The 20,741-nt window shown below is 41.0% G+C and overlaps 1 protein-coding gene across 1 annotated transcript in view; it reads left to right on the top strand.

The window, feature by feature from the left end:
* Positions 1–20,741, top strand: part of CPAMD8 (C3 and PZP like alpha-2-macroglobulin domain containing 8) — a 57,509-nt gene that overhangs the window by 23,696 nt on the left and 13,072 nt on the right. Inside the window, exons 22-36 of the mRNA XM_074851572.1 lie at positions 149–291; positions 773–824; positions 1,507–1,805; positions 2,212–2,437; positions 2,991–3,167; positions 5,930–6,011; positions 7,538–7,694; positions 8,168–8,242; positions 10,205–10,370; positions 10,913–10,999; positions 11,932–12,068; positions 12,445–12,600; positions 13,004–13,066; positions 13,386–13,624; positions 16,855–16,942. Coding sequence (XP_074707673.1) covers positions 149–291; positions 773–824; positions 1,507–1,805; positions 2,212–2,437; positions 2,991–3,167; positions 5,930–6,011; positions 7,538–7,694; positions 8,168–8,242; positions 10,205–10,370; positions 10,913–10,999; positions 11,932–12,068; positions 12,445–12,600; positions 13,004–13,066; positions 13,386–13,624; positions 16,855–16,942 — 2,147 coding nt within the window. The remainder of the gene's footprint in view (positions 1–148; positions 292–772; positions 825–1,506; positions 1,806–2,211; positions 2,438–2,990; positions 3,168–5,929; positions 6,012–7,537; positions 7,695–8,167; positions 8,243–10,204; positions 10,371–10,912; positions 11,000–11,931; positions 12,069–12,444; positions 12,601–13,003; positions 13,067–13,385; positions 13,625–16,854; positions 16,943–20,741) is intronic.

Raw genomic sequence — 20,741 nt, 5'->3', positions numbered from 1 at the left:
TCAAATATGGAATAAAGGTAGTACGAGAGAGCTGTAATGTGTTGATGTATTGTTAATCAGCTGTATCGAATCAGTTTAGATCTTCACTTGAACTCCTGAAGATCTTCCTATCTCAAAATCTCTGCTTGTCTTCCCTTCTGTTTCTTAGCAAAAGCTTTTGCTTATGGTGGAACTAATTGCTGTCAGGATGGGTTGCAGACCTTAAAGAATGGCAAGCACTCAGAGGACAATTATATGGACAAAAGGACCCCGGTGGGAGTGGATTATGTTCGCAGTAGTGTGATTATTGAGGTAAGAAAATATGAATTTGTAATAATTCAGGAAACAAAATTGTAAATGCTTGGGCAAATCATGGAAGTTTTTAGGTAGTTAATCAAATGTAAATGGTTTTATAAGAATCTTCAAGTTGATTTATAGTATGTTTATGATGACTGGAAATAATCAATTTTAGTGGTACATGTACAGAAAGAGCCCATTTGATTCCAAGTTCATGCTGGTGAATCTTCAATACTGTCAGAAGAAAAAAGGGATAGAAATTTTATCGGATAAGCTTGCTCAGTTAATCTAAGAAATATGCTGTGATGTGAGATTCACTGGTAGTGGTTAGCATATCTGTAGTTAACAGAATACATTGTAAGAACTTTTCTATAAAGGATATAAAACACTGTACAGTAGCAAAATATTATTTCTGTATTTTGTAAGTAAAACTGAATAGCTGTTACTGCTAATCAAAGCACTATGTTTTTATTTATGGATTTCTGTCTTTATATAGCCAGAGGGACTGTCCAGAGAATACACCTATAGTGTGTTCTTCTGCCCAAATGGTAAGTTCATTATTCAAATGAGATATTAAGTTTGTTTGATTTAGTTATAAATAGAAATGTGTGGCTTCATCTCATGGAAAAAAAAAAAAAATTAAAAAAATCTTTGTTTCCATTTCTCTGTGATCGATGAGTTATGGTGTGTAGGAGGAACTTTTGAATAGAGTCTTTCTTACCTGGCTGGCTAATTATGAATTTGTTCTAACTGTCCAAGTGATTTCTGGAAATGGCAATTAAATTCCTTTACTTTATGAAACAGTTTAAGTATTCAGCACTGTGGACAGTAACTGTGACTGTACTATATTTTCAGTTGATGTTTTAAAATTCAGTTCTGGAATCAGTATGTCCTTTCTGCCTGAGATTTGGATAGCTCAAAGTTGGCTCCAGGAGCTAAACAGAGATGCTTTTGACCACTAGATTAGAACTGAAAAATCACTCACAGACTTCATAAGAAATCCAGCTGAGCAGTTTGAATTGAAGGATCTTCTGTATTGGAAGAGGGGTATGAATAGAAGATGGAAAGAAACATCCACATGTACTTTTATAGTTTAAGAGAAGCTGGAAAAAAGAACATGTACTTAGGAAAGGTCTGTTTGTTTAAATTTTAGTAGTTAGCTATGGGTTATTTCTGAAGTTTGTTATCTAAGCTCTAATTCTTACAACATTCCATTATTTTTCTGACTAGAGAAAATACACATTTCTACACCTAATAAATATGAGTACCAGTACATGCAGAAACCTGCCCAGATGACACACTTTGACATTGCTGTGAAAGCACACAATGATGCTCACCTGGCCTTGTCCTCTGGTCCACATGACATGGCAGAGATGACTGAGATTGTTATTGGTGGACATCAAAATACTAAAACATGGATTTCTGTAAGCAAAATGGGTGAGCCGGTGGCCAGCAGGGACACAGCTGGTATCCTCTCCTGGGATGAATTCCGCAGCTTCTGGATCAGCTGGAAAAATGGAATTATCCAGGTAGTGAATTTATCTATGTAATGGTCTGGAAGTCTCTTGCTTTCTTATTTAGAGTTTGAGCACACATACAGCAGATTTTCCTTAGACTTGTGGTAGAAGGTGAAAGCTCCGTTCCTGTTGTTTTTTCCATATTAAGGCTGTTTCTATATCAGGCTGTTTTAAACAGAACATATCTTCTTGCCACAGTACGTTCTCAGGACCTCAGTCTTCGATGGTTTTAGTGCTAAATGTGCTAAAGGCCTTGGAGGTCAAGCCTGTGGAATTCTCATTCAACTTCCTTGGATTGTTTTGTGGGTGGGAAAGAGAAAGGTACTGGGCCATCTACAGTGTTCTCTGATGCACGCATCTGTTACTAGGCTTCATATGTGTGGGTTCTCAGAACTGCATGGTTTTTTATTCCTTTCAGGTTGGCCATGGTACTCGAGTGCTAAATGAGTCTATTATTGTGGAGTGGACAGTCCCCAAACAGCTTGAGGTGAAGTACATTGGCTTTTCCACAGGCTGGGGGTCAATGGGAGAGTTTAAAATTTGGAGAAAAGAAGAGACTGATGAAAATCACAATGAAGCGTTTACTCTTGGAGTTCCCCACAACATAATTCCAGGATCAGAAAGAGCTACGGCTTCAATAATAGGTATCAATTATGAGGAGGTATCACTAGGTACCAGTTATCAAATATGAAGAGATACTCCAGCTGTTACTTGCCTCTGACCAGTATTTGAGTAATACACACCAGATAAGATAGTCATAGGCAGATATAAAAGTATATGCTGCTTAATTCTGGGACAACTAATTGTTTGGGGTGTTTTTGTCACTTGTTTGAACCCTGTTTGAGTTGACAGTGACTTGATAGCATCTGAGGGCTTTGCAGAGGCACTGTCAGAATTCATAGTATTCATTTCATAATCATCATAATCACAAATTGTGCTGTGTTCTAAACTAGTAGTCTAAATTGGGGAGTCATGGATAATCACACTCTGAAATGTGAAATTCCTTTATTCCAGCAAGAGCATGAAGGGCTAAGACTTAACATTTGAGGGACTTAGAACTTATGATACAGTTTATTTAAGCTGACTGTGTGTAGCTAGTAGAAATTAGTGTAGTCTGGTGGGTTTTAATCATAAGACATCAAAAGGAAGTAAAGCATAATTCCTTGATACTGAACACATCACCTCTTTTTCAAACAGGAGATGTGATGGGTCCTACGTTGAACAACTTGGACAATCTTTTGCGATTACCATTTGGATGTGGGGAGCAGAACATGATCCATTTTGCTCCTAATGTTTTTGTCCTGAAATATCTGCAGAAAACCAAACAACTCAGTCATGAGGTGGAGAGTGAAGCTACTGATTACCTTGTTCAAGGTAACTCATTACACCTACAATTTATAGAAGGAGAAAAGGCTTGTAAGTTAGAAGAGAGTTTTACTAGTACTATGTTGTACTTTCTAATCAAGAGTATCCCAAGTGATGAGAATTCATCATTTCTTGTAGATGATCTCACAGGTTAACAGATTTTGACAGCAAGATGTTTTCCCTTGATATGTAGCCTGTGTTTCAATAACTCCTAGTTTGCTTATTGATTTATATTTTATCTTTTTTTTTTCCTTAAGCAGCTTATTTCTACGTTTAAACATTTCAGAAAGTCAAGGAAAATTAAATTTAGTCAAAATCTGTATATTTAGGTTTTTTGCCTTATTCATAAATTCTTTCCAGTCCTTTAGTCACTGCATGGCTCTTCTCTGAACTTTCCTTTTTTAACAGTATTTTCTTAGTAACAGTATACCCCAAATCAAAAGTTAGTATTCAGAGTAGTTAACCTAGAGCCATATAACGAAGGCTTTTATCTGTCCTTTCAGTGTTCTCCCCTATGTCACTAAACAGCTCAAAGCAACCTATCTTTTTATGCACTGTTCTTCTCAGCATTTGTTTGGGAAGAGCCACGTGTAAAATAGTTTTATAACTAAATACAATTCTCAGGACAAGTAAGAATTCAGAGATCGTTAAAAACAAGAGTGACCCAAAGGGACAAAGCTGTCTTGGGTATGAGTCAGACAATAGTCATGTCATGAAATCAGAGGTGACAGGATTAGGTGGTTCTCCTCTGAAAATATAAATATAAAATGTAATATGTAATATATTTCTTGTATTCAGCAGCAAAAGCCCAGTGCTGCTTCCTTTGCCTGGCTACAGTTGTTTCACTTGTAATTTTTTGTGCTTGCTGATAGCAGTAAGACAAAGGCATTTTTTTAATAGTCCATGTCAGTGTCTCCTTTGCAATATCATTTGCTTTTGTTTTCTTTTTACGAATCTGCAAACCTTCCAGGTTTTTGGCTCCAACCTCTGCCTGCTAATTAACCCTTGCAGAAGAAATCCTCAAGAGTTTTAAACTTTTCTGTGTTTATTGGAGCCCTGCCAAGTATAAGGTTTAGATGGGAAAGTCTGTTTGCTCACTCTAGGCTTTTGTGACTTACCAAGCCAGAAAACTTTTTCATCACTTAGTCATCTGTCACAGAAAGTGCTGATACCCAACAATTCCCATATATTCCCTAATCTCTAGAAGTGGCCTGAGCTAAACTAGTCAGTAATTTTTCTACTTTCCCACAATGCAGTTCTACAAAAGCAGGTGAACAGGTGAAAACTAGAAAGGTGAACCTCTCCAGTGAGTCCAAGCATCTAGAGGAGTGTTTAGAAAACAGAAGATTTCAGAAGAGGAAGCAAAACATAAAGTCTGTGCCACTATCAACCTAGCAAGCAAAGAAGAATAAATGTAAGAGCAATGAAGCATAAGTCAACTCAAAATGAACATTCAAATAAAAGCACAGAAAATAAAACTGATACAAAAATAGAAGTACTTAATTTGCCCATCTAACACATTGGAAATGAACACTTAGGAGCAATTTAAAGGAGAAAGTGCTCAGTAGTAAATTGTATCTGAGGCCTATGTAGAAGAAAAGCAAGCTAATTTAATGTAACAGCTATTATTTGGAGGAAGAAAAAAACCCGCTGTTACCTACACTTTCTGCCACATACTTGTATATATCCCACAACTCCCACACAAAGATGCTTTTACTGCAAGAGTGTCTAGGACTTTGTTCCTCCCATTTTTCATACCATGCTATCTGCATTTCCTGTGAGCACTGGAAGGCTATAGAGCAACAGGAAAAAGTGTAGGAGTCATGGGCAGCCCTTACTTGTGGAGCTGACTGTATCTAGAGAGGTCAACAAAGAAACTTCGCCTCCGGAAATGAAAAAGTAATCCATTCCCATAAAAATGTCCTGCAGTGTGGAATAAAACATCTATTCATGTGTCAGGGAATTAAGCAGGCACTAAATGTCTTTGACTTCTTGCAGGTTTGACATATCTCCGTCTCAGGAATACCCATTCGGAAGCGTTTGATTCCAGTGGGTGTTTAAGAGCTTTTTCAAAGTGTCTATTCTGTATTCCTCACTACAGAGGCTTGGAGTGCTTTGTTAGGATGGGCGGTTCATGGTTAGAAGGCAAACAGGTTTGAGAAGCAAATTATTTTCCTAATAGGAAGAGCATTTTGACTATCTTCGTTTTCAGTCTCAAAAGACATTCCAGTAGAGAATTGTTGTCTTCAGCATTCAACTTGCTAATAATTGTTGTCTAAAACAAGCCTTATAAGACAGCCCTAGTAGCTAGGAAGTGTTCATATACATTAAGATCACAGCTGTTATTGTCATGTCACATTTAGTTGTCCCAGGCAACAGCTTTGGAGAAAAGTCCAGTTGTATTGTTAAAGGAAAAAAAACTTCATCTGCATCATGCTTTCAGGAAAATGGAAGGAGAATGGCTGTATGCTTAAGTAAAAATCTTTCTTTTAATACTGCACCTTTTCAGAGGGATATCAAATTTTTAACATTTCTACTGGCCAAAATGCAGGAGTTATAGTCTTATAGATGTTATCCCGAATGGATTTCTGAATAAGCTACAGTGTATGGACACAGAGCTGGCTCTATCACTCTCAGCAAAATAAGAGGTTGCCTCGAGCAGCAGAATCCCTTACACTAGTGCCAGATGGTCTGAGTCTTCATTCACTTTAAATACTTGTTTTTCTCTGTGTGAGGATTTTGGACTCCCCCAATTCTTTTGTGACTTCCAGGCTACCAGCGCCAGCTGACCTACAAGAGACAAGATGGTTCATACAGCGCTTTTGGCGAGAGGGATTCCTCGGGGAGTATGTGGTGAGTTGCTATTTAAAACAGAGTTAGAAAATTCAGTGTTTGCTAAATGGGAAAAATACACAATTGGCAAGGAAAGAAGAGTAATTTTCCAGCTTCCATCATGGTATTGCACACAGTGGAGAATAGAAATAATAGTGTCTATAGACTTACTGTTTCAATGCTGCTGAGTGTTCATACTACATTAGTAGGTGTATTGTCGTTGTTTCAAGACTCAGGGGCAGTTAAGATAGTCATATCTACTAATATGTCCAGGCTTTAGGCACAGAAGCTATAGTTAAGGATCGCATTTGGTCTACTGGAATTGGAGCAGCAATGTAGGGAGCATTTAAGCACCTGATTCCACTAGGGAATAGAGCTTCACCTGAAGCATGTGCAGAGAAACTTGCTCTCTCTAGAAGCGGCAGAGGCTTCTACCAGGGTAGAAGGAAACCAACCCAAAAAACCCCAAAGAAGTCTTTCTCCCAACTGCTTTATATCCCCTCATGGATGAAATGGAATGGGATGGATTTATGCCCTGAGAATTAAGTGCAGGACCTTTCAGAGTCAAACAATATGAGAGCCAGAAATTATGAAACTGAGAAATCGGCTCATCTCACTAATGTCCCCCTCAGGAAACCATGGCCTTTAAGGTTGTACGTTACATCACATTAGCGTGTTAGTTGAGTACAAGGTCTCAGATGTAGTAGATACTTGTCTTCATTCATTTGCTTGTGCTGTTATTTGGCTTCTCCATCTGCTCTGTATTTTGCTTTAAACTGATTTTCTTCATGAACTCATCTGAGGGGAAGTACCACTTCTATGATGATGCTGCCTCACTGTTTCTAAGATAGTAAACTTTTATCTCGGATCTGGCATCTCCCAGTCCCTAGATGTAAAATATGGTGACACAGAATTACTTAACACTTGAAAAATCCCCTGCCAGGCAGCATGCTTTCTACCCTCCCATTCCTCAGAGGCTTGTAAAATGAATGATTCAATCTCCCAAAGCTGGCCAGGGTTCGCACTTGTTGCATGTCAGAGGTTTAGAATTCCAAAAACACTTCTGTTGCTTTCTTAAGTCTTAATTCTGTGTAAAGTCTAACAGAGCCTCAGACTTTAGCAGTGGGTCTGGATTTCTCTTTTTTTAGTTAGGACAGTAACAAAATTGGAAAACTTACTCCTCTTTTCTTTACAAATAATTCCATATTTATAAGGCTATTGATTCTTCATATAAACGCTTTAATAATTTGGGTGGCAGATGAGCACCTATAAAAGGGAACTGAATTTCAGTGTGTGTCATAACTAAGACAAACGTATCTTCCAGTTATACTTTTCAACTTAATTTGTTGACCCTTAATCCTGCTCTTCTCCAGAAGTTTGGACAGTGTTCAGGTGCTTTTATGTGCCACTAATTTTTTTTAACAATACTTAGTGTTTTCCCAACAAGATTTTTAAAATTTGTGCTTTCTAAGAATGTTGTTTTCCCCTTACTGATACATTATTCTGAATTTGTTTTCTCAGTAAAGATGATAAATTCGTATTTACAGGCTAACAGCTTTTGTCCTCAAGTCCTTTGCACAGTCTCGCGGGTTTATTTTCATTGACCCAAAAGAACTAACAGCTGCCAAAGACTGGATCATCCAGCATCAGAAAGAAGATGGCTCTTTTCCTGCTATGGGCAGGATACTAAATAAGGACATTCAGGTAAAAACTATACAGACTTAAAATCATGCAATAGGTGCATTTTTGAAGTTGTTATCAAAGCATGAATTCATGCAGTTTCCTTATGCCTAATACGAATGTTGCACTTGAAAGGCTAGAATAGCAAAGGACAAACAAGGAAAATTTCAGTTTAAAAAAAAAAAAGGACCGTATCTGTGTTCTGTCCCATGAGAATGGAAAGCAAGATGTTAAGTCTTGCAAAACACTTGAAAGTCATGTCTTGGAGTATGAAGTTATGTGCACTGAGTGTGTTCTCAGGCTATTGCTAGGGAAGGAAGCTACAATGTTGGGTTGGGTTCCTTAATTTTGTACTCCTTTTGTGCAAAGGAAAAGTTCTGTGATGCCACAGCTTCTCTTACAGATACAACATATTCTTTGTCTTTCTTCAAGAGTCTCTTTATCCAGTATCCTTTTCTCTAGTTTTCATGCAATGGTTTGTGTGTGTTGCCCTCCAGGGTGGAATCCATGGTAAGATCTCCCTGACAGCTTATGTGGTTGCATCTCTTCTGGAAACAGGAGTAACTTCTGAGGTAACAAAAACTTAGTTAAAATAGCTCTCACGTTCTACATATTCTAAAAATTCTATTATTTTTTTAAACTTGATTTTACTGCTGTTCACTACCAAAGGTTCTGTGCTCACTAGAATGATAGCATCCAGGTAACAGAGGCTGTTGGAAAGCCTTGACCTTGTTCTGAAGTTATTCAGGGTGATTTCCCATCTTTCAACCATCAGCTCAAGGATTATTCTACCAGAGCAAAACTCTTCCCTGCACCCTCATCCCCCAACATCTCCCAGAAATGGCTGCAAAAAATGTTTTCTGCCTTGTAATTTCAAGGTGCGATTGCAGCCTATGCAGGTACTGGTAGCTTGCCTGTATATACTCAAAAACTCTTTAACTAGCTTAGTGCTAACAGCAGTTTAACTAGGGCTGCATAGGCTTCAGGGATCCAGAAAACTTTTGCGGTCTGCCTCTGCTACAGTGGCCAAAATGCTACTGCTATTAGATTACAGTATCTTTGGAGAGCTGTGCTCCTGTAACGTGCTGGATTGAGGACTCTGGAGAAAAATGTTTCTCTTCTTTGTAATGAGACAGAACAGGAATACTACAGAAAAAAGAATAGCTACGTAGGAACACGCAATTATGCTGAATAATTTTTGAAGTAGAAAAAAAATCACTGCCAGTACAATGGGCATTTTAGATTCCTTCTTAAAGCTCGTGGTAAAAACAGTGCTCCTCTCCTGGGTTGTATTTTTGCCTGCACGCCATTTCACTAGAATGGACGTGCTCAGACATCGTAGTTAAACGTTCCCACTAACTGTGACTGGGAGAATGTCCCCCTGCAGATGCGCTGAGCAGGTCATGAATACAGCTCTTCACCTGCTCTTCAACAGCCAAGGGCGTGTGGTGGTGGGCGAGTACGTCTGTACAGGTAGAACTGGAAGTTCAAACAGGAGGTGTAGTGGATATTGCAGCATGTCTTGGTGATCTGCACTTGGACAAAAGGATTGCCCATTCAGGCAAAATCCAGTGATTTTATGGAGATTTTGAAGCAGCCAGTGCAAAGAGCAGCATCTACAGAAACTCTGTGATAATCTCAGCACTTCTGATGGCATCCCTGTAGAGCTTGGAGAGTGAGACCCTGCTGCTGCTGCAAGCAGATATTCCCTAGCCCCCAGTTCTTGTTGGAGTGAAAGGCCTTCAACCTTATTAAAATTTTTTTAAAAAATGAATTAGAAAATTCACCAGTGCTCATAGAGTAACTTTCTGCCTCCCTGTCCGCCGTGTCCCCCCTCTGAGAAGTGATGTGATGCTCTCTCTGGGCTGCTGTGTGTCAAGACAGCCATAGCGTTTTTATTTGCTGGAAGTGCAGTTTATGTGGATCTAATGGTTTTCCTAGAGGAGATTTGCAAGTGTTACTAATGATCTTAGCTAGGAAATGAGGAAGGGGAAGGTTAGTGCCACAGGGAAATCAAAGGAAACCAAATTACATCAAGTCCAATTAAATTGTTTCTATAAATTATCAGAGCCACGTTCCTACATGGTGAGGTCATTGAGGGAGTTAATAAAACATGTTTGTTGGCTGCAGGGACCCCTGGGAACCTTGGCCTTTATTATCCTCTGGCGTCTGCTAGACGCTCCAGAGTGTCAGGAACACAATCAAACATACAGTAGAGAGCTCGCTTCTGCTCTGTTCATCTGCTCCTTGCAGGGGCATGAAATTTCTTCAGCTTTAGGGGGGAATAAATGTGTCTCAGTGTTAGTCTGGATCATTCTTGCTATGCAAATTGCTCCTTTTTTTGAATTTGTGATGCATGGCTTTTCTTAAGGAAAGAAAAGCGTTAATGTCATTCTGCGTAGAGCAAAATAAATCTTTCCTAGTATGTTGTTTGGGGTTTTTTTAATGGACACAAAGTAATGAGAAATAAAATGATTCTAACTTCTGAGGTATAGAGGCTGGTAATATGTCTGGGCTCTTTCCCCTAAATATAGGAAGAAAGAACAGCTGTTGACAAAGCAAAACACTTCTTAGAGTCCAACTTGTATTCAGCAGAAGACCCCTACACTACTGCCTTGACTGCATATGCCCTGACACTGCTACACAGTCCCTCTGCTGCTGTGACGCTGCGGAAAATGAACAGCATGGCTATTACACAAGGTACTGTCCTCCCGGGGCCAGCCCGGCAGTCCCTGCACTGGCCATCCTCTTACAGCAACAAGCAAGTAGCCCTTGCAGCTTGAATGCTGTATTTGAGTTCCTGGAGAGGATAGAGCCTGTGAGAGGAGGTCTTCCTCACAGCACAACCTGACCTTGTAAGGCAAGAGTTTTCCTGATTCTCTGTAGAGAGGGCTGAGTACCTTAGTTCCACCACGCACGCAGCTGCTGCTGAAGGAAGGCAAATGTACCAGAGGCTCTGCAGCGCCTTTCCTGTCGATATGACAGAGTTTGGCTTGTCCTTGATGGTGTATTTTAATCCAAAATCCAAGAATTACCTAATTTGTCATGGTGAGACATCTTTGGAATTGCAAAGGGAGCCTCTTGCCCAAGGGATGCTTGTCTAAAAGGAGAGACAGTGAAGTTCAGGGCATGAATCTGTCCTTGAGTCAATGCAAAAGTAGAGTTTGATTCTTCCCATACACAGAGGCTTAGCTGCAGTCCTGCTGTAGTAATGTACATATTCCACTGTCCTATTTTTCTAGATGGCTTTACACACTGGAGCTTGACAGGAACTCTTGTTACTGATGAAGATACCTTCATGGGATTTAATGATGGTCTCTCTCAATCAGGTACTTGTACTGCAAAGACAGAGATAAGGGAATGGGCTGCAACAGAAGGTCACTGACCACGTGTATTCTACCAAACTGTTTATATAATACAAAGTATTCTGAAAATGGCAGTTGGTCAGGGCCAGGATCCGGATGAAATGAGAGCTAGTAAAAGGCAGGTAACGTTACACTGAAAGAGCTGGTTAAGAGCAAATGACAGAGCTAGATGTGGTCAAGACAGGACTGTCTTTCCAGTCCCAGCTATCTCACCATTTTTCACTCCAGTATTATAAAGACAGTGAGTGATACAGAAGCGTGAGAGCCATATGGGAGTCCATCAGGGGGGAATCGTTTGAAATGGGCATCTGAGAGAAGTCAAATACATTTAATTTGAGAGTTGTTTAGCTTTGTATTTTTAAATGGACCTTGGGATTGTGTATTCAGCTTTTATTGGCAGTCGCTGACATTTCAGCTGATTTCCTAGACTTTAAGTACCAAAGCCACTACAACAGTGAATGATGCTGTAATTTTCAAGTCCCTTAAAGCCACTGACTCTTCTGATATGATGTAGGTGCACCAATGTACAGGAGGGATCTAACTGGTATTGTATGAAAATCTCTAGGACAGAAATGCAGTATGGCAGCAGCAAGGTAGAACTGGAGTGGGAGAGAAATTACTGATGGGATACGATCAAGTAGAAAGAGATTATCTATTTATTGTGTGAAGGAAAGAGCTTATGCTGGAAGCAGAGATATCTTTGAAAGGTGATGCATCTTGGGTCCAGACATCTTTTAACTTCATTTTTCTCTTCCTGTGTTTACTTCGACAGACTCTTAACGTTTCTGTTTCAGTTAATGAGTATTCATAGAACTATCTCTAGACCTGCCCAAATTCTTACGTCTTTGTGGTATTCTGATTTTTTTTAGATGTTTTTTTCCTCCCCTCTCTTTCAGTTGTTTCTGCAGAAGTGGAGATGACATCTTATGCCCTTTTGACATACACACTCCTAGGAGACGTGGCCTCTGCGCTCCCAGTAGTAAAATGGCTTTCACAGCAAAGGAATGCACTTGGAGGATTCTCATCTACTCAGGTGGGCTGCCTCTGAAAAAGGTAGCTTCAGTGCAAGCATAATCAATTGTAGAAATCCATTGATTCAGGAATGGTTAATGCAGAGTTTCCATCTAGTCTAGATAGAAACTTTCTGTGTCCTGACAAGAAGAAAAACTTTCCAGTGCTCTTTATTTCTTTCTTCTCAGACTGATAATTTGAAAGGAACCTAGACTTTGTCCTTGCAGATGCCTTTGACAGCAAAAGTGAACAAAACCTGATATTTCTTTTGCTATCTGAATTAATAAGGAAGATTCTGCTACTAGAAGCTGATGACTGTACAGCACAGTCCTTGTTTGTAAGTTTACTGTGCTCCTGTATCCTTCACTATTCTGATTTCTACCTCTTCTGATCCCTAGGACACATGTGTAGCCCTGCAGGCTCTGGCTGAATATGCTATCCTTTCTTATGTTGGAGGAGTCAACCTTACCATTTCCTTGGCTTCTACTAATCTAGACTACCAAGAGACATTTGAGCTTAACAAGATAAACAAAAAAGTCCTCCAGACTGCAGTGGTAGGTGGTTTTGTGTTTTTGTAGCCAAATTTTTAAAGCGATCCATGAGAGCTGGGTTCTGAATGACAACTCAGATAACTTCAGTAATGGTAAAAGCACGAGTTAAACACTGAAATCTTGGGACTTTCTGGGGATTTATGTATGTGTTCTGATGTGAAGAAGACAGCAGTCAAAGTTAAAGACATTTTTCACCATAACTAATGCCTGATACGTATTTTGTGCTGCTGCTTGTTTCTACCATTGTTAAATGCTGGTGGCTGAAGAGAGTAAGCCATGTGCACTTCACCTCTGCAGCCTCCATTATAACTGGAAAGATATTTTGTACAGAATAAAACTAAAATTGATATTTGTTTCCATACTGGGTGCCATGTCTTGTCTGTGTTCTAACTGTGATTCTCCCCAGATCCCCAGTATTCCAACGGGGCTGTTTGTGAGTGCCAAAGGTGAAGGCTGCTGTCTGATGCAGGTAAAGTTGCTGGGAGGCTGCTTTTTTAATTCCAGTTTGCTATGAGGAAGGAGTTGCGCTTTGAATTTCTCTCAGAGTGATTATATAATGTTGTGTTGCTTTAATTCCTAGAAGTAAATGTGTGAATCTGCTCTGGTATAGCTTTACCTCTACATAACTGTGTTGTAAAGCCTCTATTGCCTCTGTGCCCACCATTACCTCTCTCTGAAGAGATCTGGTGTTTATGCTGGTCTTTAGGGAACATTTGTAGGTGCTATGAAACATTGGAGTCTAATAAACTGCCTTGATTTGTTTTGCGTTTTCCCCCTTTCTGCTGCAGATTGATGTCACTTACAATGTACCTGATCCTATTGCCAAACCAGCTTTCCAGCTCCTGGTTAACCTGAAGGAGCCGAAGTCAGAGCAGCATCTTCAAGCTCCAAATCTCCTGCGGTCTGTCTCTCCAGATGAGAATCGCTCTGAAGCCTTGCACAGAGAGAGGGCACTGGTGGATGATGATGACCCAGCTTCAGATCAGGACCATCGGGAATACAAAGTCATCCTGGAGACGTGCACTAGGTAGGAAATGTCAATCTGCATCATGTCCTGCCTGTTTCTCAGAGACAGTCTAGTTTGCTGATCAGCACATCTATACCCATACATTCATTGCTGCAAGAAAAATACCAAATTCTTTCTTGCTGCACTCTCTGTATCTCAAACAGCGTAAGATCCAACACCTCACATGCAGAATGCAGAATTCAACCATAACTGTGGGTTGTAGGACAGTTATTGCATGGACATTCATGAGCGTTGTCTGCTGCTATTAATAACTGTAGTGCTAAGTATATGTCAAAGGTAGAGAAACAAGAACAAAACTTACAAAGAGGGCAACATTTATCATTAAGTTTCATTATTATCTCTCTGAAGAAGACAAATTGAATGTCTCTTGTATCAGGAGGAAAAGAAAAAGTTCTGGATTATTTTCTAGGTCTTCAGTAACGGGCTTTCCTTAAAAGCCTAAAAGAGCTTGGTAATTTCAACTGGTTAACTAATATCTCAAACGTGTCCATAGTTTTATAAATACTATTGACTTGACTTGAATGTTTGAGTTGCCTGTTCTGACAGAAGATGCTTGATGCCATGGTATGAATTTGGAATCTATGATAAAGGCACAATATATGCAAATATTTCTTATTAAGCTCTCTAAAGCTCATTGCTTATCTTCTTGTTCCATATAAAGAAAATTAGATAATTTTTAAAGATGGCAGGACACTAAAGCTCCAGAAGTTTCATTCTTAGTTCTCAAAGCACTTTGCAAAGACATTAGCAGTTCTGTCTCATTTTATAGATCAAGAAACCAAAGATACTAAGGGGAAACAGCTTGCCTATAGATAAGCAGCAGCAGGAGAAGTTTGTGACCTGTGTTCAATCCACGTACATGGTTTGCTTAAACACATTAGTACTGCTGCAGTTATCAGGAGTTGCCAATCTCTTTACAAAATATTTTGATTTTTAAGGAGGTTGTTGGAAAGTTGGCCCAAAGGAGGGAAAGCCACAACCAAAGTAGATAAGGAAGGCTTATGACATCCTACTGTATAACAGAAGAAACCATTCCTAAGAAATTCATAACTAATCTGCATATTTGTGACCAGGAACATGGCAGGTGGTGGGGCTACAGCTTCACTGAACTCCAACAGCAGAAGTCAGGTGAACGGCTCACATGTAATTCATGGAAATGGAAAACTTTTCACTCTTCTATCAGTTTCCGCCTCCTTCCTTCCTGCAGAGGCAGTGCCATGCAGTGACTCTGGTCCTGAAAACAGTTGCAATGACTCCAGGCAAAGATGACATCCTGTTATCTCTGTCAACACACTTGCCCCTTGCTCGTGTGGCCGTGCTGCTGGCAGATGCATTGCTCCGATTGCCACAAGCCTGGGAAATCCTGGGCCAGGCATTTTTCAGCTTAGTTGAATTCTTCCTCCCTCCAGTAACAACAGCCAGTGGCGAGCAACTCAAACTCATCACCCAGAAGTTTGCTAGGGTTGGTCTGGCTGTGGATAACACAATATCGCTTTCTCAACTTCTCCCCTGCCTAAGCTCTGCAGCCTGTATTGGGGAGGTAGGCTTACAAGTCTTGTCAGTCCCTGGAAGATGCCTGTAACTAAGGAGGCTGCCCTGCATCAACACAACCTTTCTGTTGTTATTTCTGAAACTTCTGCCCTGGGAATTGCTGGAGCAAAGACAGAAACTTGAGAGGAAGCCCAGTCCAAGGAGATTGATTGCTTGGAAAGAAAACAAAAGCAAATGAAATCTTCCCTTTCCTCCCCTTCTTCCTGTAATGATGCTTTTTTAACTCCTTCATCATCTTACTTAGGTAATGAGAATAGAGGAGTGCATCTAAGGATGACAACTGAGATATTTTGAGCTGGGGGTGTTCTTCAGAATGTAATTAAGTGTTGTCATACGCAGTGAAGTCCTAGGGGCACTTTTGAGGAGTTAGGAAGAAAACAGTACGGGAAGTAGAGGGCTGCTATATATAACAGAGAATGGGAAAAAAACAGGTAAAGGGACACTACAGGATTTTTTAGGGAGTACAGTGCATGGAGTTAGATCAGGATTAACAAGGCTTAATGTCTCTGGAAGACTGTCAGCCCTGAACTGTCTTACACAGAGCCAGCTGGATCTGGCCACAGACCATCTCATGCTACTGTGGGCGTAGGAGCTCGGGTGTGGCATTACATCCAGGCTGGCTCTGCGCAGAGCTCGGCAAACTCCCACACCCAGCCCAGCTGTGGAGGGCTCCGTGGAGGGGCCCTCAAGTAGCCCTGCAGGAGCCAGGTCAGATCTGGCAAATTGTGGCCCTGGAAGCTGTGTGCTGTGTTTGCTCAGTGCTGGGCATGAGCTAATAAGCCCTCCTGGGTCCAAGCTCATTGTCTTTATGGTGCAGCTAAACAGCAAACAGGTAAGCTGCCAAGGAGGGATAGTTTAGAGCTGACTGTATGCGAACGCAGAGAAAAGGACCATTGTTCTGGAATTAGCAGCAGCTTCTTTGTTACGATGTCAACTCTTCTGCCATGCTGCAAGAAATTGAAAACTTTTGCAATGGCCCAAATAAACTTTCTCTCCACCCCTTCCTGTGGGCTGTTTTTTGGTTTTTTTTAAATGCACACTTCAGCAGTAACAACTCTGAATTTCAGTGGTGTTTTGGAGTCTTCATTGATATTATAGAGGATGAATATAGGCAGTGATTTCTTTAGCACTAGTAACTAGAGTGTGAGTTTGCTGACTCATTAGCAAAGATACATTTCTCAGTGTCAATTAGATGCTGGAGGGAAATGGCCATTTACGAAACCCCAGGGTTGAATGACTCTGCCTGGTATTGGGAAGTAACATTCCTCTTACACCACAGTCCATTTACAGCCCTCCACTTAGGAAAGAACAGAAATTTCTTCTACTCAAGGGGTTATTTCCTTTTATCAAGTGCATTTTCTCAGCGATTAATTGCAAAATAAGGGAAGCAGCCCCACAGGAGTCTGCATCCTTCCTGCTGCTTTTCTGCCTCCATTTGCCTCGATATCTCCTACATCTCTGTCCCCTGTGAGTTGTGCTTAATTTTTGTTGAATAGAAGCAGAAAAGAGGGTTTTGTAAAACCAAGTAGACTGGCTTTCAACAACTCCTTCAAAGAAGAGTAGATCCTTTTAATATTTTTTCCTCTGTAGTTTCAGTTCTGCATCCTGTATTGTCCATGTACCATTTGTTATCTTGGAGTTTATTTTCATTCTTTCTTTCTTTTTGTTCTCATGGGAAGATGGCTGCACTCCGGATCTTCCAACATGGCTGTCTTGGAAGTGCCATTGTTCTCAGGGTTTCGTGCAGATATCGAGAGCCTAGAGCAGGTAAGGTGTTGTAATGGGAGCACAAGGCATGATCTTGGGCCAGGACCTGGCTCTCTAATTGGCAGGGATTCCCTTTGGGGAGCAATAGGAGGCAAATGCTATTGAATGTTAGAGCATTGTCTGAAAAGATGCAATTAAAATTGGGGGGGGGGGGGGGGCAGGAGATTTCACTTGTCAAAAAATATTTATATGAAATGAGTAAGCAGATGTTCTGAGCAAGATTAACAAATGTACCAAACATGGCCAAATGAAGGTTTATTACTGAGCACAGTGCACAGTAATTAAATGAGACCCATTTGGAAATGCTGAAGTGAAAATGTGCTCTAACAGGAGCTGTTTATGGCTTCTTAGTGGGCTGTGTTATCTCCAACATCTGGATTCCATTTCTTTGGAGGCTCTGTGTCTTGGAATTTTTTGCCTTTTTTTTTTTTTTTTTTTTTTCTGCTGGGAGAACATCATGTTTATTGCAAGCCAAACTGAGGTGGACAGAATGTGCCTCTTACCCAGCCAGCCCTCTAGGGGAGATGAACTGTAATCTTTAGCTTTGCTTTATATTTTGTGGAAGCATTACAGTGTATTCACTGGTGGGTTTTATGCTGCAAATAGTTTTTAAGGACTATTTAACTGAAGAGGTGTAAAATCTTTGCATCCTTGAGAACTGGTAAAGAGCTAAAAAGTGTTTTGCTTCCAAAAGATCTCTTCTGTTAATAACTCTATCTTCATTATACTGGGGGGGAGATTTGGGGAAAGAATTTTAAAGTAGAATCGTAGTGAAGACCAGGCAGTTTAATTTGACTTCCTAATTCAAGGAAAAGTGCATGTTGCTTTGTCTTCTCTAGGATTTCACTTTATGTGGCTAATTTATAAACACCATTGCATTTTCTTGAAGAGAATGAGACCGATGTGTTCTTCAGGGGCTTGCAATCCATGTCAAAAGCTGCTGTCAGGTTGTCTCCTGGACTGTCTTTGAAGCCAGAGAAACTTGTATATTAGTGCCTGAGAAGAGAATTGCATCCTTTCAGTATTAGGGAGCTGTGCTGGAATACTTTTGTACAGAGATGTGTGTTGATCAGATACGAAATTACTCCTGTAAAGAGAAATATCAAAGTTATTTTATACCTGTTCACAAGCTGCATGTTGAGAATTCTGTTTTCAAATGCATGCATGTAAAATCTATCGATTTTTATTTGCCCGTTGACCTTTTGAGTCTGATATTCTCTCTCACATGCAACAAATGGTGCAACAAACTGAGTATGGCTATTCAGATGAGGCAAGAGCCCCAGTAGGAGGTCTCCAGTACCCCTGTGGTAAGGGAAAGGAGGAAAATTAGGTGAGGGTGCCTGTAGTGGGTTTGGTAACTATTTTATCTCCTCCTGCTGAAGGTGCTAGAGTGACAGTTGTTTGTACTGCTTTCAAGTAAGTTCTCTTCCATAGTAATTTACGTAAATAATGGCATAAAAAATGTGGATGAAAACCTGGTTTAGGACCAGAGAAGTCAAAATGGGACAGGAGGAGAACAACGGGGATCTTTATGGTGTTAGACCCATGAAATGTTTTATCAGTGGAGAGAAAGTGTTAAAACAAAGAGTGCAAAGGGGTTGTCATTACAGAACAGAAAAATTGTTAGGTTAAGTAACCAAATCCCTGTAGTCCTTATTTTTCCTGAAATTGGCTAAGAAGAAATTACAGAAATAGGAGGACCCATTGTCCAGGCTGCACTGAGTATCTCCTTTACTGGTTTCAGTAGGCGACAGAGTTAAGAGTTTCTAGGCTGAGAGTCCCAAGAAGGTCCCATATGCTCGTGTGTTACAAGGGACTGCATAGGTTCTGTCATTTCAGTCCCTGAACAATTTTTCCTTTTTGCCAAGGCAGCTGCGCTCTGGTATGAGGCTTGTTGACATGGTGGGGCCAGACAGGTGTCCCAGATGAAGGCTTGTAAACCAAACATGCTTGGTTTGTGTTTAGTTACCGCTAAAAGGCTGCTACTTGCAGCAATCTGCTCCTGTGCTGTGTCCGATGGTTTACACTAACCTGTGCTCAGGGCACGTTGTACATGTTCTAAGTAGCGGAAACACCGAAGATAACTGAATATATGATTGACATTAGGATATACTCTCAGCAAGGAGGATTCTGGTTCCCCAAAGAACTACCTGTATAATGTTTCAAAACACTTTTGTTTGCAATATCTCATTCTCTCTCATCTACTAGCGTGTTGCCATAATCCTCATGCTCTGCGACACCAGCTTGCCTCCGATGTTTGGTTTCTCATGGCTTCAGAGATTCTTGTGTCCCATTCAGTGCCACCTTGCTGGTGCCTCAGCACTGCTTATTCCTTGACCAGGGGCCGGCCAGCACTCGTAAACCAGAAACAAACTCTGAGGGTATTGAAACTGGAGCAGAGAAACAGGGAGACTTGCCCACACTGCTTGGGTGTCAGATAGATGCGTCGGTGTCTGGGAAGCATCATGTGTCAGCTTCATCTCTTCCTCTGTTCTGTCAAACCCCCGAGCCTGGCCTGGACAGAAGCAGTCAGAGGGTAAAAACAAGCTGCCCTATTGTGGCACAAGAGTTATTTTCTCAAAGCTGTACGAGCTCACCGGCACATTAGGTTTTCTCTAGCCCTAAGCAGATCAGTTGGTTGGGCTTTCCCTCCTGGCATCTTGTTGCCTGTCTGAATCTCATGTTCCTGCCTCCACGGGTGGAGTTCCAGAGTAGCCCCATCTGTTAGGGTCTCTGGGCATAGAATAGCAGGTGGTTTGTTTTCCTTTCTCCCCCTGTCTTAATGGGAAAAGGAGCTGATTCTCCTTAACTGGTAAGGCTGAGCTCCTGCAGTACAGAGCTGATCTGAGTTAAGTCCTTGCAAATCTCAGAAGGATGTCAGGTACTTCACACAGTGCATACTTCTTCAGTGTTTTGTAAGATACAAAAAAGCTGATTCAAAACCCACTGTTTTGGAAGTTCTTTGGGCAAAAGACTATGTAGTTGGTGCCTTGATTTGGAGAGAGCATTCTGCACTGGGGATTCAGTCCTGGGCAGTTTATTTCCATAACCAGAATAGAATGACTTCCTTTGGGCAGTAAGAGATTTTGCTAAATTGGGAAGGATATTGCATCTTCAAGGGGGAATGTTCCCCCTGAAGAGCTGAATTCCATCTTTCTTATTGCAGAAACCCTTTGCATCTGTAAAAATGAAATGTAGGGACAAAGCTCAAGCACATATATAGGTAGGCAGTGAAGATGCAGGTACAACCCCTATGATTTATTCATGGCTATCAAATGTGTATCCAAATCACCCCGACAAAAATGAAATTCTTCCACTGAAGACCCAGTACTAGTTTTGTTATGTATTTTGGACACCACCTTCAGCAGAAGCAAGTCCTGTCATTCCCACTGCTGCGTTTTCTTGTTACCCTAGCCATTTCCCTCTCCTCCTGGTGCGGAGGGGCAGGGCTGTAAATCAGATTTCCTTGTTTGTTGTTTGCCCTCACAAGGGAGCAGTGTGCGCGGCGCAGACCCACGTGCAGCTCCGGGGCAGTGATGGTTAATGAATGCTCTGTTGCACGTCGAGGGCAGCCCCCCTGGCTGTGCAGCCACAAATCCTTCTAATAATGCTGGGTGTCGACAAGGTCAGGAGGTCACCACAGGCTGGTATATATCAAGCTTCACCAGAAAAATGCAACTTTAGCTGAGCTGAGCATTTCCCGGTGGCGCCAGCCTCTCCAAGCTCTCATAAAAGGACTGTCTGCAGCCATCTACTGCTGAGTAATAACAGTCACCATCAGGCCCCTAAAATTATAAGG

This window comes from Strix uralensis, chromosome 27 (assembly GCF_047716275.1).
Source record: "Strix uralensis isolate ZFMK-TIS-50842 chromosome 27, bStrUra1, whole genome shotgun sequence".
Classification (NCBI taxonomy): Eukaryota; Metazoa; Chordata; class Aves; order Strigiformes; family Strigidae; genus Strix; species Strix uralensis.
Note: the sequence above shows the minus strand (reverse complement) of the source record. Positions and strands in the feature narration are given on the sequence as shown.